This window comes from Rana temporaria, chromosome 9 (genome assembly GCF_905171775.1).
Source record: "Rana temporaria chromosome 9, aRanTem1.1, whole genome shotgun sequence".
Classification (NCBI taxonomy): domain Eukaryota; kingdom Metazoa; phylum Chordata; class Amphibia; order Anura; family Ranidae; genus Rana; species Rana temporaria.
In genome coordinates this window covers 12,938,329-12,962,396 of record NC_053497.1, presented here as the reverse complement: position 1 = coordinate 12,962,396, position 24,068 = coordinate 12,938,329, and the positions used below count along the sequence as shown (strand labels likewise).

Below are 24,068 nucleotides of genomic sequence, written 5' to 3'. Positions count from 1 at the left end.
CTTTATCTTTACGCCGCGTATCTCTTATGGAAAAGGCGTAAATTTACTGCGACAGGGCAAAGCGTACGTTAGCGAATCGGCGTAACGACTCATTTGCATATTCTACGCCGACCGCAATGGAATCGCCACCTAGCGGCCGGCCTAGAATTGCAGCCTAAGGAGGGAGATCTATGCGTGACCTGATTCTATGAATCAGGCGCATAGATACGACCGTCGGAACTTAGAGATACGACGGCGTATCAGGAGATACGCCGTCGTATCTCATCCTGAATCCGGCCCTACATTTTCATTTTCTTTTTATTATTTTTATTTGTATAAATGTTACATTTTCATTTCCATTTTTTTTCCCATTTTTTTGGTTTAAATGTTACATTTTTATATATATATATATTTTTTGTATAAATGTTATAATACTATATAATAAAAATCAAAGTCACCTCAATAACCTGATGGAAAATTTGTTTTTTTGTGTGCAGGGATCTTTAAAAATAGAAGCTCTCCCCTGTATATGTCTTAACACGCACTCAGCATTTCTCTCTGGGTTGCCTGGATTTAATCACTTAAGTCTCTCGCTGCATTCAAACAGGTATCCCAGCCTTAGACATACCTGAGCTAACCGTCCCTTCTGATTGGTCACAGATAACCACCTTCCCCATCTATTGGCTTAGTGTACCTGTCACTTAAACCCTCAACCCGCCCCCTTCCCTGCACTCCACCCTCCCCAGGTATAGGACAGAGACCCTACACTACACTTATTTCCCATCATTTCCAGGGACTCAGCCAGCACACCTCCCTTATATCCCACCATAGAAATCCCTCCAGCCGGGGTCCAGGCATGACCCTGCAAAGCAGCCCCAGTCACAGCGCTGTCTATTCCCAGTTAAAACCAGTAAACATGTCTGGGGACGGTGGAGAAGATGGGGCTGTTTTTGAGGATATCAAACCTACGATAAGGATGCTGACAACTCAGCCGGAGACCAGCGAGGTGAGAAACCAGCGCAGGGTTGTCAGGGACGTGAAATTTTGCCTTCTTTGTTCGAAACGCACCTTGCCTGGCTTGGCCGCCTAAACCCCTACAATTCGTCATTTTCTGCGTCCGTCTTTTCTGTGTCTTGGGCAATATCTTAGTTTCGGTTTCAATGAGAACGTGCTGTTCTTTTAAATTTATTTTTACTTTTTTATTTGAATTAAGTAATATTTAATATACCATTATTTTTTATTAGAAATACTATATATATATATATATATATATATATATATATATATATATATATATATAATATATATATATAATTATATAATATATATGTAATTTTTTTTATTTATTTTATATGATATATATATGTATTTTTTTGTATGTATTGTATGTATTTTTTGTATGTGTATGTATTTTTTTAAATTAATTTTATATAATATATATGTGTTTACATGTGTGTGTTTGTGTGTATATATATATATATATATATATACACATACACATATAGGACATATATACACATACATACAATAATTTTTTAGTAATATAATATATTTTGAGATTATATATATAACAATTATTATATATATAAATAATATACATTATGCTATATTATAGTTTGATATATTTTTATATTATTTTATTTTTTACAATTATACTTGATATATTTATTTGTGTATATATATTTTATATATATATATATATATATATATATATACATTCTACTATATTATAGTTTGTTATATTTTTATATTATATTATTTTTTACAATTATATTTGATATCATTATTTGTTTTTATATATAATACAATTATTATATAAATAATATACATTATGCTATATAATAGTTAGATATATTATTATATTATTTTCTTTTTTACAATTATATTTGATATTTATTTGTATATATATATTATACTATATTATAGTTAGATATATTTGTATGCTATTTTATTTTTTACAATTGTATTTGATAGATTTATTTGTAATATATATATATATATATATATATATATATATATATATATATATATACACACACAACCACACACAACCACACATGTACATACCATACATACATACATACACACACACACACACACACACACACAACCACACACAACCACACATGTACATACCATACATACATACATACATACACACCACACACACAACCACACATGTACATACCATACATACATACATACACACACACACACAACCACACATGTACATACCATACATACATACATACATACACACACACAACCACACACACAACCACACACAACCACACATGTACATACCATACATACATAAATACATACATACACACCACACACAACCACACATGTACATACCATACATACATACATACATACACACACACACACACACACACAGCCACACACAGCCACACACAACCACACATGTACATACCATACATACATAAATACATACATACACACCACACACAACCACACATGTACATACCATACATACATACATACATACATACACACACACACACACACACAGCCACACACAGCCACACACAACCACACATGTACATACCATACATACATACACACCATACACACAATCACACACAACCACACATGTACATACCATACATACATACATACATACATACACACCACACGCACATAATTTATTAGATTAGATTATATTCAACACTATATTTTGACATATCCTAATATGATTCAAATGATATTATTTTTATTACTAAAGAGTGCTACATTAATATATAAATTATATAATGTTGTTATCTATATTGTTAGTTCTATATTATAATAATTATATATTTAATATTTTTTTTATTTAAATATCACTTTTATTTTACGGTGTGTTTTCTGCACCCATCGTTTCCTATTTTCGAACGTTGCTTTATTTTCAAATTCAAGCAGAATGTTTTATTTTTTTATTTTATCTTAACAGACGTTATAGTGACGTGTACTTTTTGTACTTTAACGTTCTAGAAAGATCTGGATTTTTCATGTGTGTTGCATTTGCATGTTTATCATGTGTACGTTGGTCCCTGTGCAGCAGTCACAAGATTATTTTTACAATTATTTTTTTTTTTTCTTCTTCTTTTTATTTTTCAGGTTTTATTATTACTATTATTTTTATTTTTTTATTATAATTTTTATTACTATTCAGAATTTATATAGCACCCACAGTTTGTGCAGCATGTTACAAAATGAAGGGAGACAGTACAGTTACAATACAAGTCTATACAAGAGGGTTAGGAGAGCTTGCAATCTAAAAGGGAGGGGGAAGTGGTATAAAATAATTCAATTTAATTTTCTAGAGGTATTTTGTAAACTTTTTATTATTTTATCAAACTAAATATAACTAAATATAAATATAACTAAATATAATAAACTAAAAAAAATAAAAAAAATAACTTTATATATGTTACAGATCTTTACATTTTTTACGAGTTGTTACTTTTATTTCTCTGTATATAACTTTATATCTATAACTCGGCGTTCTTTTTGTTCTTTATCTAGAAAGGCTGAGATTATTTGTGTTCACGTCTGTACCTTGTATGCACATATTGGTCAGATTGTTAGAAGGTGATACCTGTGCAGGTGTCGTAAAATTCTAGGAAATAATATTTTGTACGTTCATGCGTGGCTTAATCTGTATTAAATGTAACAATTGATGTTTATTTTAATATTCTATATAAACCAATGTAAATACTTCTTGAAACTTTTGATAATATAGTTCTTTTAAATTAATCAATTAATAAATCAATAAATCTGTAAATAAATAAAATTGCTCCATAAGTTAAACTTGCGGAGGAAAAAAAAAAAAGATTTTTGATCATACAGTTCTTTCAAATAAATCAATAAAAAAAAATCAATAAATCAGTAAATAAATAAAATTGTTCCAAAAGTTAGACTTGCATAAGAAATGTTTTATTTTTTTCGATCATATAGTTCTTTCAAATAAATCAATAAAAAAAATAACAAATCAATAAATCAGTAAATAAACAAAATTGCTTCTTAAGCTAAACTTGTGTATGATTTTTTTATATTTTAAAGTACAATTTTTTCAAGTAAATCAATCAAAAAACAAATCAATAAATCAGTAAATAAGTAAAATTGCTCCATAAGCTAAACTTGTGTAGGAATTTGTTGTTGAAAGTACAGTTCTTTCAAATAAATTAATCAAAAAACAAATCAATAAATCAGTAAATAAATAAAATTGCTCCATAAGTTAGACTTGCATAGGATTTTTTTTTTTTGATCATATTGTTCTTACAAAAATAAATTAATCGAAAAAATAAATCTATAAATCAGTAAATAAACAAAATTGCTCCATAAGCTAAAATTGTGTAGGAAATGTTTTTTCTTTTTTTTTGAAAGTACAGTTTTTTCAAATAAATCAATAAAAAAACAAATCAATAAATCAGTAAATAAACAAAATTGATCCATAAGCTATACTTGTCAAATCAAAAAAATAAAATCAATACATGAGTAAATAAATAAAAAAAAGCTCCATAAGCTAAACTTGTGTAGTAAAAATGTAAAAAAAAAAAAAATTAAGTTCTTTCAAATAAATCAATAAAAAAAAACAATAAATAAATTATATTGCTCCAGAAGTTAGACTCGTGTAGGATTTTTTTTTTTTTTTTAATCTAGGTCTATTGAATAAATAAATCAAAATATAAATCAATACATCAGTAAATAAATAAAATGGTTCCATAAGCAAAACTTGTGTAGGAAAAATGTTAAAAAAAATAAAAATACAGTTCTTTCAAATAAATTATTTTAAAAAAATCAACAAGTCAGTAAATAAATTACATTGCTCCATAAGTTAGACTTACATTTTCTGATTTAATTTGAAGTAATTGCTGATGACATTCACACGCAGGCACATGTTAGTGTCTCCCCCGAGGTGCCTGGAGCAAGTATTTCAAATAAAAATAAATAAAAATAAATCAATAATTCAGTAAATAAATAATATTGCTTCATAAGTTAAACTTGTGTAGGATTTTTTAGTCAGTAAATAAATTATATTGCTCCATTTTAAATACAGTTCTTTCAAATAAATCAATTAAAAAAAATCAATAAAATCAATAAGTTGGTAAATACATTATATTGCTCCATAAGACTTGTGTAGGATTTTATTTTATTTTTAAATCTAGGTCTTTTAAATAAATAAATGAATACATCAGTAAATAAATAAAATGGCTCCATAAGCTAAACTCGTGTAGGGAAAATGTTTAAAAATAAAATAAAACATACAGATTTTTCAAATAAATCAATAATAATAAAAAAGAAAACAATATGTCAGTAAATAAATTATATTGCTCCATTTTAAATACAGTTCTTTCAAATAAATCAATAAAAAAATCAATAAGTCATTAAATACATTGGGGTAGATCCACAGAGCGAGTACGCCGGCGTACCTACTCATACGCCGGCGTACTTTCAAATTACCCGCGTCGTATCTTTGGTTTGAATCCTCAAACCAAGATACGACGGCATCTGGGTTAGATCCGACAGGTGTACGTCCTCGTACGCCTTCGGATCTAAGATGCAATTCTTCGGCGTCCGCTGGGTGGCGTTCACATTGTTTTCCGCATCTGGTATGCAAATTAGCTATTTCCGACAATCCACGAAAGTACGAGCGGCCGGCGCATATTTTTTTACGGCGTCTCTAGTCGGCTTTTTCCGGCGTATAATTAAAGCTGGTATTTTGTCACGTATAGTTAGACTTGCCATGTTAAGTATGACCGTCGTTCCTGCGTTTAATTTAATTTTTTTTTTTCCCGTAAGTCGTCCGTGAATCGGGATGGACGTAATTCACATCTAAGTTAAAAAAAATGACGTCCTTGCGATGTCATTTAGCGCAAAGCACGGCAGGAAATTTAGGGACGGCGCATGCGCAGTTCATTCAGCGCGGGGACGCGCTTCATTTAAATGAAACACGCCCCCTAATCGCCGATTTGAATTCCGCGCCCTTACGCCACCAGAGATAGACTACGCCGCCGTAACTTAGGGCGCAAATTCTTTGGGGATTCGAACCGGCCAAAAGTAAGTTACAGCGGCGTAGCGTATCTCACATACGCTGCGCCCATCTATTTCTATGTGGATCTGCCCCATTATATTGCTCCATAAGGCTGCATTCACACCTAAGCGACAAAACGCCCGACGCGGGACGCTTCTGTCGCTAGAGGGGAGAATTCCCATTGCCGTCTATGGAGATGGTTCACATCTCATAGACGCGCAACGCCTGTCGCCTGAAAAAAAGTCCCGGACCCTTTTTTTCACGCGACAGGCGCGTTTTCCCATAGACAGCAATGGGAATACTTTAGAAAAAAAAAAAAAAAAAAAGAAACATTTGTAATCGCGGCAAATCTGCCGCTACACGCGTACGCGGCTGTCGCTTAGGTGTGAATGCAGCCTAAGACTTGTGTAGGATTTTATTTTATTTTTTTAAATCTAGGTCTTTTAAATAAATAAATGAATACATCAGTAAATAAATAAAATGGCTACATAAGCTAAACTCGTGTTGGGAAAATGTTTAAAAATAAAATAAAAAATAAATTTTTTTTCAAAAAAATCAATAATAATAAAAAAGAAAACAATAAGTCAGTAAATAAATTATATTGCTCCATTTTAAATACAGTTCTTTCAAATAAATCAATAAAAAAAATCAATAAAATCAATAAGTCGGTAAATAAATTATATAGGACTTGTGTAGGATTTTATTTTTAAATCTAGGTTTTTTAAATAAATTAATTAATACATCAGTAAATAAAATGGCTCCACACAAACAGGTGTAGGAATTAAAAAAAAATATACAGTTCTTTCAAATAAAAAAAATAAAAAAATAAGTAAATAAATGATATTGCTCCATAAGTTAGACTTTAGTAGATAAAATAAAATAATTTTCTGATTTAATTAGAAGTAATCTCGGATGACATCCACACGCAGGCACATGTTGGTGTCTCCTCGAGGTGCCTGGAGGAAGTATCTCGATGTACAGATTCCTTGTGTATAAGAACCCCCCCCCCCCGGGGATAAGATTAGGTATTTTATCAGGGCGGGGGAGACAAAAGCCGACGGTCCTACCTGTTCAGCAGGATTCTGCCAGAAATATAAATACACACCTACCTACCTACAAAGAAAATGAGCTCTGATGTGTGTTTCCTAATCACTACTTTGGTTGTCAAATAATTAGAACGCTTGTAATTATTTCATTAGCTGGAAGGCAAAGTAACCCGACTTCCAATGGTATTCGTAACAATCCAGGATTTGATTCAATTAATAAATAAACTTAAAGTGGAACTAAAAGGTCAGAAGTACTTACCTTGGTCCCTCAACACCCGCAGGTCCCTCGCCGACCCCAGAAACTTTCTCCCAGACTTCTTCTAGACACGTGCGGTTCCGTTCCGTACGAAACGAAAATTCATAGGAGTTTCCGAAAATTCGTAAAATTCGGAAGCATCCGAAATCCGAATTGCTATGCTTCCGAAATTTTACGAAAAATAGAAAAATTTCGTTGACGAATTCCGGATCCGAGTTTCTTACAGAAAGGGTTGAATAATCGTTAACTTTTCGTAAAAAATTACGGACATTCGTTATGAGGAATAAGAAATTCCAGGAAGTCGGCAAAGCACAGGGATGGTGGGAGCCCCTCATAATGAGAACAGCACAGGGATGGTGGGGGACATGGCTGCATATATGGGGGACATGGCTGCATATGTGGGGGACATGGCTGCATATGTGGGGGACATGGCTGCAGCAATGGGGGACATGGCTGCATATGTGGGGGGACATGGCTGCATATGTGGGGGACATGGCTGCATATGTGGGGGACATGGCTGCATATGTGGGGGACATGGCTGCATATGTGGGGGACATGGCTGCATATGTGGGGGACATGGCTGCATATGTGGGAGACATGGCTGCATATGTGGGGGACATGGCTGCATTTGTGGGGGGACATGGCTGCATATGGGGGGGACATGGCTGCATATGTGGGGGACCATGGCTGCATATGGGGGGGACATGGCTGCATATGTGGGGGACATGGCTGCATATGTGGGGGACATGGCTGCATATGTGGGGGACATGGTTGCATATGTGGGAGACATGGCTGCATATGTGGGGGACATGGCTGAATATATGGGGGACATGGCTGCATCTATGGGGGACATGGCTGCATATGTGGGGGACATGGCTGCATATGTGGGGGACATGGCTGCATATGTGGGGGACATGGTTGCATATGTGGGAGACATGGTTGCATATGTGGGAGACATGGCTGCATATGTGGGGGACATGGCTGCATATGTGGGGGACATGGCTGCATATGTGGGGGACATGGTTGCATATGTGGGAGACATGGTTGCATATGTGGGAGACATGGCTGCATATGTGGGGGACATGGCTGCATATGTGGGGGACATGGTTGCATATGTGGGAGACATGGCTGCATATGTGGGGGGACATGGCTGCATATATGGGGGATATGGCTGCATATGTGGGGGGACATGGCTGCATTCGTGGGGGACATGGCTGCATTTGGGAACACATTTAAAAAAAAGTATCGGTATTCGGTATCGGCGAGTACTTGAAAAAAAGTATCGGTACTTGTACTCGGTCCTAAAAAAGTGGTATCGGGACAACCCTAGCCGACACTATTGGTGGTGCAAGTTTGTTCATGATGGGCACGTGTGAGGGGGCGATGCCTACAGAAGGGGGCGTAATTTGTAATGATGGGCGGTGCTACTGCTTGTGGTAGACCGCCCACAAACGTATGTAGGAAGAATAGGAGAGATATATTAGTTTAGATGACGTGTTTGAGTTTTGTTAAAAATTCCAGGCCGATCTTAACAGCACTGGCCATCGTTAGAAATGACGCCCCCTTCTGTAGGCATCCGCCCCTCGCACCCGCCCATCATGTACAAATTTGCCCCTTGCAGACTTGCACACAGGGCCGGTGCTACCACAAGACAACCTAGGCAAGCGCCTAGGGCGCCCGGCCACTGGGGTTCCTACTTATTTCTCTCTGCAACAAGCAACTAAGTCTCAGCATCAGCAGGCAGCCGCCGCTCCTTTCGCAAATAATGTCAGAGTCACAGCTGGCGGCGGAGGACTGTGTCTGTGTCCCAACTCCCAAATGAATGGAAGCAAGCAAACATTCATTGATGGGCACTGCACTGGTAGGCTGCATTGATGGGCACTGGTAGGCTGCATTGATGGGCGCTGGTGAGGTTGCATTGATGGGTGCTGGCGAGGCTGCATTTGATGGGTGCTGGTGAGGCCGCCTTTGATGGGCGCTGGTGAGGCTGCATTTGATGGGTGCTGGTGAGGCCACCTTTGATGGGTGCTGGTGAGGCTACATTGATGAGCGCTGGTGAGGCTACATTGATGGGCACTGGTGAGGCTGCACTGATGGGCGCTAGTGAGGCCGCCTTTGTTGGGCGCTGGTGAGGCTGCATTTGATGGGTGCTGGTGAGGCTGAAATTGATGGGCGCTGGTGAAGCTGCGTGGGCATTTCCTTAATAAGGTGGGGTTTACATGGGCAGGAAAAAGGGGGCGGGTTCCAGGGGAGGAAGCAAAATGAGGTTTCGCCTAGGGTGTCAAAAAATCCTTGCACCAGCCCTGCTTGCACGAGCATCAGGAGTGCGTGGCACCATGTCGGCTATAGTGCGCAGGCGCCGTCTACAGCTGATCGTCAGTTCCGATGTTCCGGTGGCTTTCGGCGGCTCCGTACTGCGCAAGCGCTGCGCATGCGCAGTACCGGACTGGCATTATTCGACAGGAAACACCGGGACTGATTTCCCGCTGAAAAAGCCCTGATTGCTGTTGATGGAAAAGTCAGACAAGAGGACCTCATAGAGGACTTCTAGATTCTCCCTGAACTTCAGGTCTGGTGGGTTTAATGCGTCGTAAAGATCTTCTCAAGTAGAAATGAAGATCTTTGGGGGAAACTCAGAGACCAAATCTTATGCTGAGTACAGTGGCGGTTCGTCCATAGAGGGCGCTGGAGCGCCGCCCCCTCTGGCTCTCGCCCGCCACTGAGGCTAATAACGTACATTCATGCATTGCACAAATCAATGTTATTGTCGCCGCTGCCGCTGTTCTATTCAGAGATGGCCGGAAATTGAGCGCCGGCCACCTGAATAACGGCAGCTGGTTGACTGTGCGGAAGTGCCTATCAGAGCCAGCGGCTTTCCGAGTACAGCCCTCGGCTCCCGGATGTCTTATCCTCGAAACGTATGGGGGTACATTCCTTGAATAAGACTGACAGCCTTCTCAGCCAATCAGGTTCCCCGATTCTGTTTATCGGTAATCTGATTGGCTGAAGCGTCACCAAGGCAGGAGAAGACATCGAGGGACGTGGAAGGAGTAAGGTAAGTGCATTTTACAAGGCACATTGGCGAAAATGGGCACAGTGGCGACAAAGGGCACAGTGGCGACAAAGGGCACAGTGGCATCAATGGGCACAGTGGTGACAAAGGGCACAGTGGCATCAAAGGGCACAGTGGCGACAAAGGGCACAGTAGTGACAAAGGGCACAGTGGTGACAATGGGCACAGTAGCAACAATTAAAGGGCACAGTGACATGCACAGTGGCAACAATGGGCACAGTGGCGACAATTAAAGGGCACAGTGGTGACAATTGAGGGGCACAGTGGCGACAATTGAGTGGCACAGTGGCTGCGTTTGATGGCATGGCACAGTGGCTGCGTTTGATGGCATGGCACAGTGACTGCGTTTGATGGCATGGCACAGTGGTGCGAATTTATGGCATAGTGACTGCATTTGATGGCATGGCACAGTGGTGACAATTGATGGCACAGTGGCTGCGTTTGATGGCATGGCACAGTGGTGACAATTGATGGCACAGTGGCTGCGTTTGATGGCATGGCACAGTGGTGACAATTGAGGGGCACAGTAGCTGCGTTTGATGGCATGGCACAGTGGTGACAATTGATGGCACAGTGGCTGCGTTTGATGGCATGGCACAGTGGCTGCGTTTGATGGCATGGCACAGTGACTGCGTTTGATGGCATGGCACAGTGGTGCAAATTTATGGCATAGTGACTGCATTTGATGGCATGGCACAGTGGTGATAATTGATGGCACAGTGGCTGCGTTTGATGGCATGGCACAGTGGTGACAATTGATGGCACAGTCACAGTGGCTGCGTTTGATGGCATGGCACAGTGGTGACAATTGATGGCACAGTGGCTGCGTTTGATGGCATGGCACAGTGGTGACAATTGATGGCACAGTGGCTGCATTTGATGGGCACAGTGAGGCTGCAATTTTTTTCTTTTTTCGTTTGCGCCCCCCCCAAAAATTTTGAGCACCAGCCGACACTGGCTGAGCGACTTTCTTGTACGGCGCGTCCACACAAGGAACTCTCTTTCGTTGCAATTTTCTGGTATGTTACAAAGTAACATATTTGTTCTGTGGAAGTCTGAGGATCAGAGTGACAGCAGAGACACAGAGCAGAGACACAAAGCAGAGACACAGAGCAGAGACACAAAGCAGAGACACAAAGCAGAGACACATAGCGGTATATATGAGACATTAATGATTGCCGTTGGCCATCTCAGGTGTGTGAGAGATCACGATCGCAGGAGTGGCTGGTTAATCATTAAATCTATTTCTATTGTAATATCGCAGAGTGACCTCATTCCATACAACCTGCATAGCACTGGGGAGATAACTATTATTGCCTTCCCTGCGATTGTGGAAAACTTCTAGAGGCAAAACATACGCAAATGTATCTGTTTACAGTCTTATGAAAGTCTATGACGGCGTTCATTTAGGGGAAAAGGGAGGAGCCGCTCCAGGTGGGAACCCGGGTGAATATCCTCCGGGTATAAAAATGTGGGCAGTATGTGTGGGAGAGGAGTGTGGAGGGTATGACATTGGGCAGTATGTACAGAAGAGCGTGGAGGGTATGACAGTGGGCAGTATGTGTGGGAGAGGAGTGTGGAGGGTATGACATTGGGCAGTATGTACAGAAGAGCGTGGAGGGTATGACAGTGGGCAGTATGTACAGGAGAGGGGTGTGGAGGGTTTAAAAATGTGGGCAGTATGTGTGGGAGAGGAGTGTGGAGGGTATGGCAGTGGGCAGTATGTACAGGAGAGGAGTGTGGAGGGTATACAAATGTGGGCAGTATGTGTGGGAGAGGGGTGTGGAGGGTATGACAGTGGGCAGGATGTAGAAGAGAGGAGTGTGGAGGGTATGAAAGTGGGCAGTATGTACAGGAGAAGAGTGTGGAGGGTATGAAAGTGGGCAGTATGTACAGGAGAGGAGTGTGGAGGGTATGACATTGGGCAGTATGTACAGAAGAGTGTGGAGGGTATAAAAATGTGGGCAGTATGTGTGGGAGAGGAGTGTGGAGGGTATGACATTGGGCAGTATGTACAGAAGAGCGTGGAGGCTATGACAGTGGGCAGTATGTACAGGAGAGGAGTGTGGAGGGTATAAAAATGTGGGCAGTATGTGTGGGAGAGGAGTGTGGAGGGTATGACAGTGGGCAGTATGTACAGAAGAGGAGTGTGGAGGGTATGACAGTGGGCAGTATGTACAGGAGAGGAGTGTGGAGGGTATGACATTGGGCAGTATGTACAGAAGAGTGTGGAGGGTATAAAAATGTGGGCAGTATGTGTGGGAGAGGAGTGTGGAGGGTATGACAGTGGGCAGTATGTACAGGAGAGGAGTGTGGAGGGTATGACATTGGGCAGTATGTACAGAAGAGCGTGGAGGGTATGACATTGGGCAGTATGTACAGGAGAGGAGTGTGGAGGGTATGATAGTGGGCAGAATGTGTGGGAGAGGAGTGTGGAGGGTATGACAGTGGGCAGGATGTACAAGAGAGGAGTGTGGAGGGTATGAAAGTGGGTAGTATGTACAGGAGAAGAGTGTGGAGGGTATGAAAGTGGGCAGTATGTGTGGGAGAGGAGTGTGGAGGGTATGGCAGTGGGCAGTATGTACAGGAGAAGACTGTGGAGGGTATAAAAATGTGGGCAGTATGTGTGGGAGAGGAGTGTGGAGGGTATGACAGTGGGCAGTATGTACAGGAGAGGAGTGTGGAGGGTATGACAGTGGGCAGTATGTACAGGAGGGGAGTGTGGAGGGTATGACAGTGGGCAGTATGTGTGGGAGAGGAGTGTGGAGGGTATGACAGTGGGCAGTATGTACAGGAGAGGAGTGTGGAGGGTATGACAGTGGGCAATATGTACAGGAGAGGAGTGTGGAGGGTATGACAATGGGCAATATGTACAGGAGAGGAGTGTGGAGGGTATGACAGTGGGCAGTATGTACTGGAAGGGAGTGTGGAGGGTATGACAGTGGGCAGTATGTACAGGAGGGGAGTGTGGAGGGTATGACAGTGGGCAGTATGTACAGGAGGGGAGTGTGGAGGGTATGACAGTGGGCAATATGTACAGGAGAGGAGTGTGGAGGGTATGACAATGGGCAATATGTACAGGAGAGGAGTGTGGAGGGTATGACATTGGGCAGTATGTACTGGAGGGGAGTGTGGAGGGTATGACAGTGGGCAGTATGTACAGGAGAGGAGTGTGGAGGGTATGACAGTGGGCAGTATGTACAGGAGAGGAGTGTGGAGGGTATGACAGTGGGCAGTATGTACAGGAGGGGAGTGTGGAGGGTATGACAGTGGGCAGGATTGTGTTTATACACATTATATACAATATATAGATATGTATCTGGATCTACCTCTAATACAAATATGCTGTATGACCTGTTTACCATATCAGTGAATAAATCAGCCCGGGGAGCTTGTAAAGCTTTAGTAAATATAAACCCTTGTATGAGTCCAAAGAAAACTGCTGACGACATAAAATTCAACACTTGTAAAGCTTTATTATTCTAGGACAAGCAACACAAAAGCCATTCCTGGGATCTCCACCAACACATTTTACCACCAATTAGGCTTAATTGTTTGCCTTTATTGGCATGATTTTTATAAAAAAAATATAAATATGATATAGAGAGAGAGAGAGAGAGAGGGGGGAGAGAGAGGGGGGAGAGAGGGGGGGAGAGAGGGGGGGAGAGAGGGGGAGAGAGAGGGGGAGATCTATATATAATGTTTGTCATTTTGAAGTGAAAAAAAATACTGATTGTTGCATGTAAAAGAAAGTGCCAGAAAATGCCCGGTCTTCAAGTGGTTTATATATACAGTCACCGGACACTTTATTTGGTCCCCCTTGCTAGTACCGGGTTGGACCCCCTTTGGCCTTCATTCTTCATGAAATAGACACAACAAGGTGTTGGAAACGTTCCTCAGAGATTTTCCTCCATAGTGACATGATGACGTCACACAGTTGCTGCAAATTAGTAGGCTGCACATCCATGATGGGAATCTCCTGTTTCACCACATCCCAAAGCTCCTCGATTGGATGAGATGTGGTGAGTGTGGAGGCCATTGGAGGACAGGGACCTCATTGTCCAGGGGTGAGATGATTGGAGATTTGTGACATGGTGACATTATCCTGCTGGGAGGAGCCATCAGAAGATGGGGACACTGGAGTCATAAAGGGAAGGACATGGTCACCAACAATACTCAGGGGGGCCGTGGTGATTAAACAATGCTCAATTGGTACTAAGGGGCCCAAAGTGTGCCAAGAAAATATCCCCCCCCCCCCCCACCACTAGCCTGAACCGGTGATACAAGGGAGGATGGATCCATGAGCCAAATTCTGACCCCACCATCTGAATGTCGCAGCTGAAATCCAGACTCATCAGACCAGGCAACGTTCTCCCAATCTTCTATTGTCCAATTTTGGTCATCCTGTTCCAATTGTAGCCTCTGTTTCCTGTTCTTAGTCTACAGGAGGGGCACCCTGAGTGGTCTTCTGCTGCTGTAGCCCATCTGCTTCAAGGTGGGATGTGTTGTGCGTTCAGAGATGGTAAACCTTGGGTGTAGCAAGTGGTTATTTGAGTTACTGTCAGTTGCGGCCGCTCATACAGGGTGCAGGGGTACAGCCCCCACTAATCTACACGCAGGGCGCCGGACGCATGGATTTCAATACTTTATTTTTTTTTTAATCACATGATTAGAGCCTGAGGCTCCAATTGGCCTCAAAAATGGTGGGTTCAGGGCGCAGAACACTGCGCCCTGAGCCCACCCAGTTGTGTGACATTAGCAAATTAATATTCGCTAATGTCTTCCTGCTTCGTCTCCGGGCCAATCAGGAAGCGGGTCCTAAGACTCGATTGGCCGTGTGTCCTAAGACCCAATTGGCTGCCAGACCTAAGTCCTGATTGGCCCGGGAGGAGAAGCGGCCACCAGGATTTAGGAGGCGACGTGGGGGGGGGGGGCTGCCAAAGTCGCGACCTGGATGGAGTAAGTGCGGTGCTGGTGGGGGGCCCAGCAGGCGGGCGAAGCGGCGATTGGTCGAGCAACAGGGGGGAAGCGCCGTTTATTCGAGCGATGGGGGTGGGGGGTGGCCATGGCCCCCCCTTAAGAAAATTGAGCACCAGTCGCCACTGGTTACTGTTGCTTTTCTATTATCTGGAACCAGTCTGCCCATTCTCCTCTGACCTCTGAAATCAACAAGGCATTTTCCTCCATACAACTGCCGCTCACTGGATATTTTCTCTTTTCCCCACCATTCTCTGTAAACCCGAGAGATGGGTGTGCGTGAAAATCCCAGAAATACTCAGACCGGCCCCTTAGGCACCAACAACCATGCCACATTCAAAGTCACCTAAATCCCCTTTCTTCCCCATTCTGATGCTCAGGTTGGATTTCACCACATCTAGATGCCTACATGCATTGAGTTGCTGCCATGTGGTTGGCAGATTAGCATTTTGCGTTACCAAGCAATTGAACAGGTGTACCTAATAAAGTGGCCAGTGAGTGTATATACTGTATATATATATATATATATATATATATATATCTGCTGCTTTCATTTTCATCTCTTCTACCTGCCTGGCATGCGAAGCTTTAAGCATGCGAAGGGTTAAGCGGTTAGGCAACCGATGAAATAACTGAGCCCTATGATCATTGTTAATACATCCTGCTGGCGCGGTTATTCATCATGACATGAAGAGGTGAGCGGGGGAACCTCGGCGTGATTATCGGTGTAGTTAGATGGCCGCGGGGCGCATACCTGTCCCGTGATGTACGCCATTTCTGGTTTCTGCATTGACGAAAGTTCAGTGTCAGACTCTGCAACCTAATCCTTCAAATCCAACCGCGTAAAGAAAAATGTCTGCCGCAAAAAAAAAAAAAAAATCGATTGGGTGTGCTCAGCTAAAAAAAAAAAGATATATATAATATAATATTATATTATATTATATATATCTTTTTATATATATTCGACACCATGCAGACACATAGGCCCGGATTCACAAACAGCGGCGCATATTTATGCCGCCGTAGTGTATCTTCTTTACGCTACGCCGACGCAGCGCAGAGAGGCAAGCACTGGATTCACAAAGCCAGTGCTGCCAAATCTGCGCTGGGTTTACAAGTCGTAAGCCGGCATAGGTGGAAGTGTGCGTGAGCCATGCAAATGATGGGCCGAGCGACAGACAGATACGAATCGCCAACTGCGCATGCGCCGGGACGTGGACGCATCCTTCTGCGCATGCTAAGAATCACGTCGGAACAACTCCCTAAGATACGACGGATCACTGTCTACGACGTGAACGTAACCTACGCCCGGCCCTATTCACTTCCAACGTCAATGTCTTTGACCTCAGAAGGCCATATTAGGCCACTGCCATTGACCTCGAAAGGTCACATTAAGACATTGACCTCAGAAGGTCATATTAGGTCAGTAACATTAACCTCCAAAGGCCAAATTAGGCCACTGCCATTGACCTCCAAATGTTATATTAGGGCATTGCCATTGACCCCAGAAGGTCATATTAGGTCAGTACCATTGACCTCCAAAGGAAGGCCATATTAGTCAATGTCTTCCTCACAAGGCCATATTATGTTAATGTCTATGATCTCCAAAGGCCATATTAGGTCAATGTCGTTGACCTCAGAAGGCCATTTTAAGTGATTGTCTTTGACCTCAGAGGGCCATATTAAGTCAGTACCATTGACCTCCAAATGCCATGTTACATTAATGCCCAGGGCCGATCCTAGGCAGGGTGCACAGGGTGCATTGCACCCAGGCGCCTGCAGAGGTGGGGGTGCCAAACATCTAACAGACTCTCTAACAGAAGCCCTCTCTGTGTCCTCTTCCTGTATTTTGTTTATTGTTAAGAGATCATGTAAGGATCCCAGGGTAATAAGGACTTTGTGGGGGAGCATCTCTGTGGTTGAGTCGTTGCCATAGAAACATTTGTAAAGGGGAGGAGTTAGTAACACGACGACGCCCATGTGGGGGCGCCAGAAATATTTCTGCACCCAGGCGCCTGTGACCCTAGGATCGGCCCTGTTAATGCCAGTAACCTAATTGGCTATGTGGCCATAGTAAGTCACAGGCACCCCCATCCCTTTGTGCATGTGCACCCGCGGGGCAAGGAATACCCCAGCCACAGCTGATTGACCCAGGAATGGCAGCTTACTTTTGGGTTTGGCACAACCCCAGTTTGGACTGAAGCCAAGCTTATCATTTCCATAACAAATATTGAAGGTGTTTTGTAGTTTACCAAGGTGAGCTGGGCAGGGCTGGTGCCACAGCTTGAGATTTTAGTGCAGTAGAGGCACAGAGTGCCACAGGAAGTTACAAGATCCCTGTATTTCTGGCAGGATCAACAGATATCTTTTTGCAGCAGACATAACAAAACGCTTTCAATGGTATATTTAACAAACCAAAAAGAGCAAATAAGAGAAGTTCAGCATTAGGGTTACATACACTTTATTTCCCTCTTGGGATTTTGCGTTATGTAATGTACGGTATGTCTTTGCCGGACAAAGGCCTGAAATGATCTCTGTTTTGGAATCTTACCAGTGCAAATACAGACTAGCCCTTGACAAGATGCTGTGAAAGCTTTTATCTGATAGGCTGAGAACTTCAGAAATAGTACACTATCAGCAAGAAAACATGTGCTTTATAATCAAACACATTCATGGCCAACGTCGGCCCAGGTAGTTCAGTCTTGTGATAGCCGTCTCTTTGCTTGTTGCCTGGCCTGATTTCATGGCAGACTCTGCAATTTCGTACCATTTGGTGTACTTGACGATCATCATCTTTCTTGTCCTTGTTATTGAGACCTGAATCTCTTAGTGAGTTTGTAGATACCGTATTTATCGGCGTATAACGCGCCCCCCCGAGCTTAGAAGGGAAGTTTAGGAAAAAAATTACATTTTGGATGCTCAGCCTTGTCGGTGTCCGTCTGCTGTCGGCGTCCATCGGCGGCCTTGTCCGGCGTCCGTCTGCAGCCTTGCGCGGGGTCCGTCCAGCCTTGTCGGTGTCCGTCTGCTGTCTTGCCCGGCGTCCATTGGCGGCCTTGTCCGGCGTCCGTTTGCGGCCTTGCGCGGGGTCCGTCCAGCCTTGTCGGTGTCCGTCGCGTCCGTCGCGTCCGTCTGCCGGTCCGTCCAGCCTTGTCGGTGTCCGTCGTGTCCATCTGCGGGGTTTGAGTTTGTCGCCTCGGTCGAGCTGTGCAGAGCCGGTTTTCCGGTGTGTTCGGCTCCTCTCGGCTTCTCTCGCCTCCTCTTGCGTGGCTGCGGGCGAAGCCGAGCGTGGCCGAGCCTAGCCAAGTGCGCAGTACACTCGGCTTGGGTCGGTCTTTGTCGGCGGCCCTCAGACAGCGGGGATCGGCGTATAACGCGCACCCACGATTTCCCCCTGATTTTAAGGGGAAAAAAGTGCGCGTTAAACGCCAATAAATACGGTCATTTACTATTTATGGCCAACAGTTTGAGGACACCTGACCGTCACATCTACCATATGACCAAAGAACGTGGAATCCCCTCCAAATTATTGCAATTTAGACAGTTGTGCATTTCCAACTTTGTGGTAACAGTTTTGGGGAAGACCGTTTTTTATTCAAGCACAACCGTGCCAATGTGCCCAAAGCCAGCTCAATGACATGGTTTTATGAGTTTGGTTTTGAGGGACTCAAGGGGTCCTGACCTCAACCCCACTGAACACCTTTGGGATGAATTAGAACATTGATTACGAGCAAGCAACCAACATCAGGCCCTCGCAAATGGGCACAAATTTCTCCACACCTTATAGAAGACCTTCCCAGAAAAGTGGAAAACTGTTAAAGCCTTAAAGAGAGGCCAACTCCATACTAAAGCTCATGGTTTTGGAACGATATGTCCTCCTAGAAGTGTGATGGTCAGTTGCAGTGGCATTTCGCAGCTGCCGTCCCCTATTCAGGTGTCCGGCCCCTTGTCGAGCGCCGGCCATCTGAGTTACAGCGGTGGGGGGTGTTTTGAAAGTGCCGGATTAGAGCCGTCGGCCCTTAATAGGCTTCCTGATTAGAGCCTGTGGGCTCTATATGCTTCCAAATTGGTAAGGAGCGGGCGCAATGCTGTGCGTTCGCTGCTTACATAGTGCTGTGTTGGGGCAAACTGGCAGCATTTGATGGGGAAAACTGGCAGCATTTGATGGGGCAAACTGGTGGCATTTGATGGGGCAAACTGGTGGCATTTGATGGGGCAAACTGACAGCTATTGATGGGGCAAACTGGCGGCATTTGATGGGGCAAACTGACAGCTATTGATGGGGAAAACTGGCAGCATTTGATTGGGCAAACTGACAGCTATTGATGGGGCAAACTGGTGGCTATTGATGGGGCAAACTGACGGCTATTGATGGGGCAAACTGACGGCTATTGATGGGGCAAACTGACGGCTATTGATGGGGCAAACTGGCGGCAATTGATGGACAAACTGGCGGCAATTGATGGGCAAACTGGCGGCAAGTAATGGGCACAGTGGCTGCGTTTGATGGGCACAGTGAGGCTGCAATTGATTCTCCCGCCCGCTCCTCCTCTCGTCCTCTCCTATGATTGGATGCCTGATAGGCGTCCAATCACAGCGCCTGTCGTTTCAGCCAATCAGGTGACCGGTAACACAGACGCGGTGCACCTGATTGGCTGAGAGGCAAGTAAGTGTTAGCAAAGCGAATTCCTGAATAGCGAACGCATAGCGTTGCACCCAGTATTTACATTTTTGGACGCCTAGTAGAGTCTACGGCTCTAATCAGGTGCTCCCAAAAAACACCCCCACCGCTGTAATTCAGGCGCCCGGCGCTCAGCCTTTCAGCACCAGGGACCTTAGTTTGAAGCCCAACCGTGACATTGAGTAACCCCCCCCCCCCCCATCGCTGCACCGATCACCCTCACTCTGCACCATATGTTTCCCCCTGCTGCCCAGGCCCCCCTGTGTGCCCCCCCACCCCTGTAGTACTGCCGGCATCCCGCGTTTCCACCCTGCCGGAAGCTGCAAGCACACAATAGGATCCTTCAGGATGGACAGTAGAGGAAGGGTCCAGTAAATATGTCATATTTACCAGCCCCTTCCTTTCTTGATTGAGCATAATGAGTGATTGGTACTGATCACTGACTGTATTCATTCATAACTGATGTATAGCAAACTGTGCTTATTTGGGGGGAGGGGGGGCTGTCAGGTTGGCTGTATGGGGCCCCGTGGTTTTTAACAGTATGTGTGTATGTGTATGTGTGTATGTGAGGGTGAGACCTGAGGTTGAACGCTCCTTGAGGGCCTCCACTCTTTTCATTGTGGTGGATTTTTCTTTCAGATCGCATTCCTGCAAGTGCCAAGTTTCTTTGCTTATCATAGTATATGAATAGCTTATTTACATTTGTATCTGTTGACCTACATCTTACATCAGATTAAAAGCAAAAGCGACAGCGCAGTGGTGAACGCGGGTGGTGAACGCGGGTCTATTTGCCCTACTGTGTTGCAAAGGTGAAAAGAGTCCAATAGGGCGAATAGACCCGCGTTCACCACTGCGTGTTCGGTTATGTTATTGCTTTTGATCTTCCGTAAGATAAGGGTCATCGGAGACAAAAGTAAATAATGGCGATGCCTGGATTTTATATTTGGCTCTGGCTCTTCTCTGACTCAATGTTTGCTATTTGAGGAGAACCTGTAAGCTGGCTGAGACTTCGAAACAAAAGGTCCAGTGTGTTTGTGTCTTATAAGCAGGGCCGCCATCAGGGGGGGTACAGGCAGTACACCTGTAAGGGGCCCGGTGGTCCCCAGGGGCCCAGATGGCATCCCCTTTTTTTTTTTTTTTTTCGTAAGCACCCAAAGCCCCCCCCGATCTCTAAAGGGCCCAGTGGTCCCCAGGGCCCCGGATGGCATACCCCCTTTTTTTTTCTTTTTTTTTCGAAGCACCCAAAGCCCCCCCCCCCCGACCTCTAAGGGGCCCGGTGGGCCCCGGATGGCATCCCCCTTTTTTTTTTAGCACCCAAAGCCTCCCCCGATCTCTAAAGGGCCCAGTGGTCCCCAGGGCCCCGGATGGCATCCCACATTTTTTTTTTTTATTATTATTATTTTTTTTTTTTCGGCAGCACCCAAAGCCCCCCGACCTCTAAGGGTCCTGTTGGTCCCCAGGGCCCCCGGATGGCATCCCCCCTTTTTTTTCCGGCAGCACCCAAAGCAGCCCCCCCCCCCCCGATCTCTAAAGGGCCCAGTGGTCCCCAGGGCCCAGGGTGGCTACCCCCCCTTTTTTTTCAGCACCCAAAGCCTCCCCCGATCTCTAAAGGGCCCAGTGGTCCCCAGGGCCCCCGGATGGCATCCAACTTTTTTTTTTTTATTATTATTTTTTTTTTTGTCAGCACCCAAAGCCCCTCCGACATCTAAGGGGCCCGAATGGCATCCCCCTTCTTTTTTTTTCCAGCAGCACCCAAAGCCCCCCGACCTTAATTCGCGGTGGCAGCCCCCCAGCTTCTCGATTTGCGGCGGCCCCTCATTCTCAATTTGCGGCGCTCCCCCCCGCATCTCAGTTTGGGGTTGCGTGGGCAGCACCTCCCCCCGTTCTCTGCTCCAGGGGGCCCCACCTCTAAGGGGACCCGTGGTCCCCAGGGCCCCGGATGGCATTCCCCTTTTTTTTTTCATCAGCAACCAAAGCCCCCCCTATCTCTAAAGGGCCCAGTGGTCCCCAGGGCCCCCGGATGACATCCCCCTTTTTTTTTTTTTCAGCACCCAAAGCCTCCCCCGATCTCTAAAGGGCCCAGTGGTCCCCTCGATGGCATCCCCCTTTTTTTTTTTCTTTTTTTCGTCAGCACCCAAAGCCCCCCCCGACATCTAAGGGGCCTGGATGGCATCCCCCTTTTTTTTTGTCAGCACCCAAACCCCCCCCCCGACCTCGAAAGTTCCCAGGGCCCCGGAGGGCATCCCCCTTCTTTTTTTTCCAGCAGCACCCAAAGCCCCCCCGACCTTAATTTGTGGTGGCAGCCCCCCAGCTTCTCGATTTGCGGCGGCCCCTCATTCTCAATTTGCGGCGCCCCCCCCCCCGCATCTCAGTTTGGGGTTGCGTGGGCAGCACCCCTTCCCGTTCTCTGCTCCAGGGGGCCCATGCCTGAAGCTGTGTAAGGGGCCCCAAAATTCCTGATGGCGGCCCTGCTTATAAGCCCTACAAGAACTGCTTGATCGGGAAAGATGTACTCAAGGGCAGTCTAGTCTGTCTCCTTGATCTTTATGAAGAGCTGGCAGCTACTCTTTAACCGATTGCCGCCCGACGCACGCAGATATACGTCTGCAGCATGGCACTGGCAGGCAAAAGGACGTACCTGTACGTCCCCTTTAAGAAGCGGTTGTTGCGCGCCCGACGCGATCTCCGTGAGCGCACCCACGATCGTTTAACGGAGAGATAGAACGGGGAGATGTTTGTGTAAACAAAACATCTCGCCGTTCTGCCTAGTGACACTGTCACTGATTGTCTGTTCCCTGTCATCGGGAACAACGATCAGTGATGTGTCACAGCAAGCCAACACTTAACCCCTACAGCACCACCTAGTGGTTAACCCCCTTCACTGTCAGTGTCAATGGTCCCAAAAATGTGTCAAAAGTGTCCGATGTGTACGCCATAATGTCGCAGTCACGATAAAAATCGCAGATCGCCGCCATTACTAGTAAAAAAATAATAATAAAAATGCTATAAAACGATCTCCTATTTTGTAGACGCTATGGGCCAGATTCAGAAAGATCAGCGGATCTTTCTGCTGGCGTAACGTATGTCATTTACGTTACGCCGCCGCAAGTTTTTCAGGCAAGTGCTTTATTCACAAAGCACTTGCCTGTAAAGTTGAGGCGGCGTAGCGTAAATTACCCGGCGGAATTCAAATTCGGCGGGTAGAGGGCGTGTATCATTTAAATGAAGCGCGTCCCCACGCCGAACGAACTGCGCATGCGCCGGCCGCAACTGAATCCCAGTGCGCATGCTCCAAATGACGTCGGCAAATCGTCATGCTTTCGACGTGAACGTAAATTACGTCCAGCCGTATTCGCGAACGACTTACGCAAACGACGTTAAAATGTAAAATTTAGTTGCGGCGTAACTTTCCTACGCCGGCGTATCGTGGGCGCATATGTACGCTGGACGTAGGTGGCGCTCCCATTGATTTCCTATTCACATATGCTAATGAGGGAGATACGTCCATTCATGAACGTACTCGCGCCTGGCGCATAATATACGCGGTTTACGTAAGTCGTACGCCCGGCTTAAAGTTATTCCCCATATATGAGGCGCAACTCATGCAAACGTATGGACCAGGAAACACAGCCGTCGTATTTTACGTCGTTTACGTAGTACGTGAATAGGGCTGGGCGTAGGTTCCGTTCACGTCGTAGGCAGCGATCCGTCGTATCTTAGGGAGTAGTTCCGACGTGATTCTGAGCATGCGCACTGGGATACGTCCACGGGACGGCCCATGCGCCAATCGTTTTAAGTACTTGTATGGCACTCGGCCCATCATTTGCATGGGGTCACGCCTCATTAGCATGGCTCACGCCCACTTCCACTTACGACTTACGCCGAGGGAACCCAGCGCAGATTTGGCAGCACAAGCGCCCAGAGGCGATTCAGTTCGCATGTGTAGCGCTATATAAATTTTTCACTCACTCATTGTATTATAATGAAGCGTGACCCCAAGTAAATGAAGGGCTCAACGA

The 24,068-nt window shown here is 44.8% G+C and overlaps 1 protein-coding gene across 1 annotated transcript in view; it reads left to right on the top strand.

The window, feature by feature from the left end:
- Positions 1 to 698: 698 nt before the first annotated feature.
- LOC120913103 (Krueppel-like factor 5) overlaps positions 699 to 24,068 on the top strand; it is a 60,372-nt gene continuing 37,002 nt past the window's right edge. The window contains exon 1 of the mRNA XM_040322808.1: positions 699 to 985. Coding sequence (XP_040178742.1) covers positions 836 to 985 — 150 coding nt within the window. The 5' untranslated portion in view covers positions 699 to 835. The remainder of the gene's footprint in view (positions 986 to 24,068) is intronic.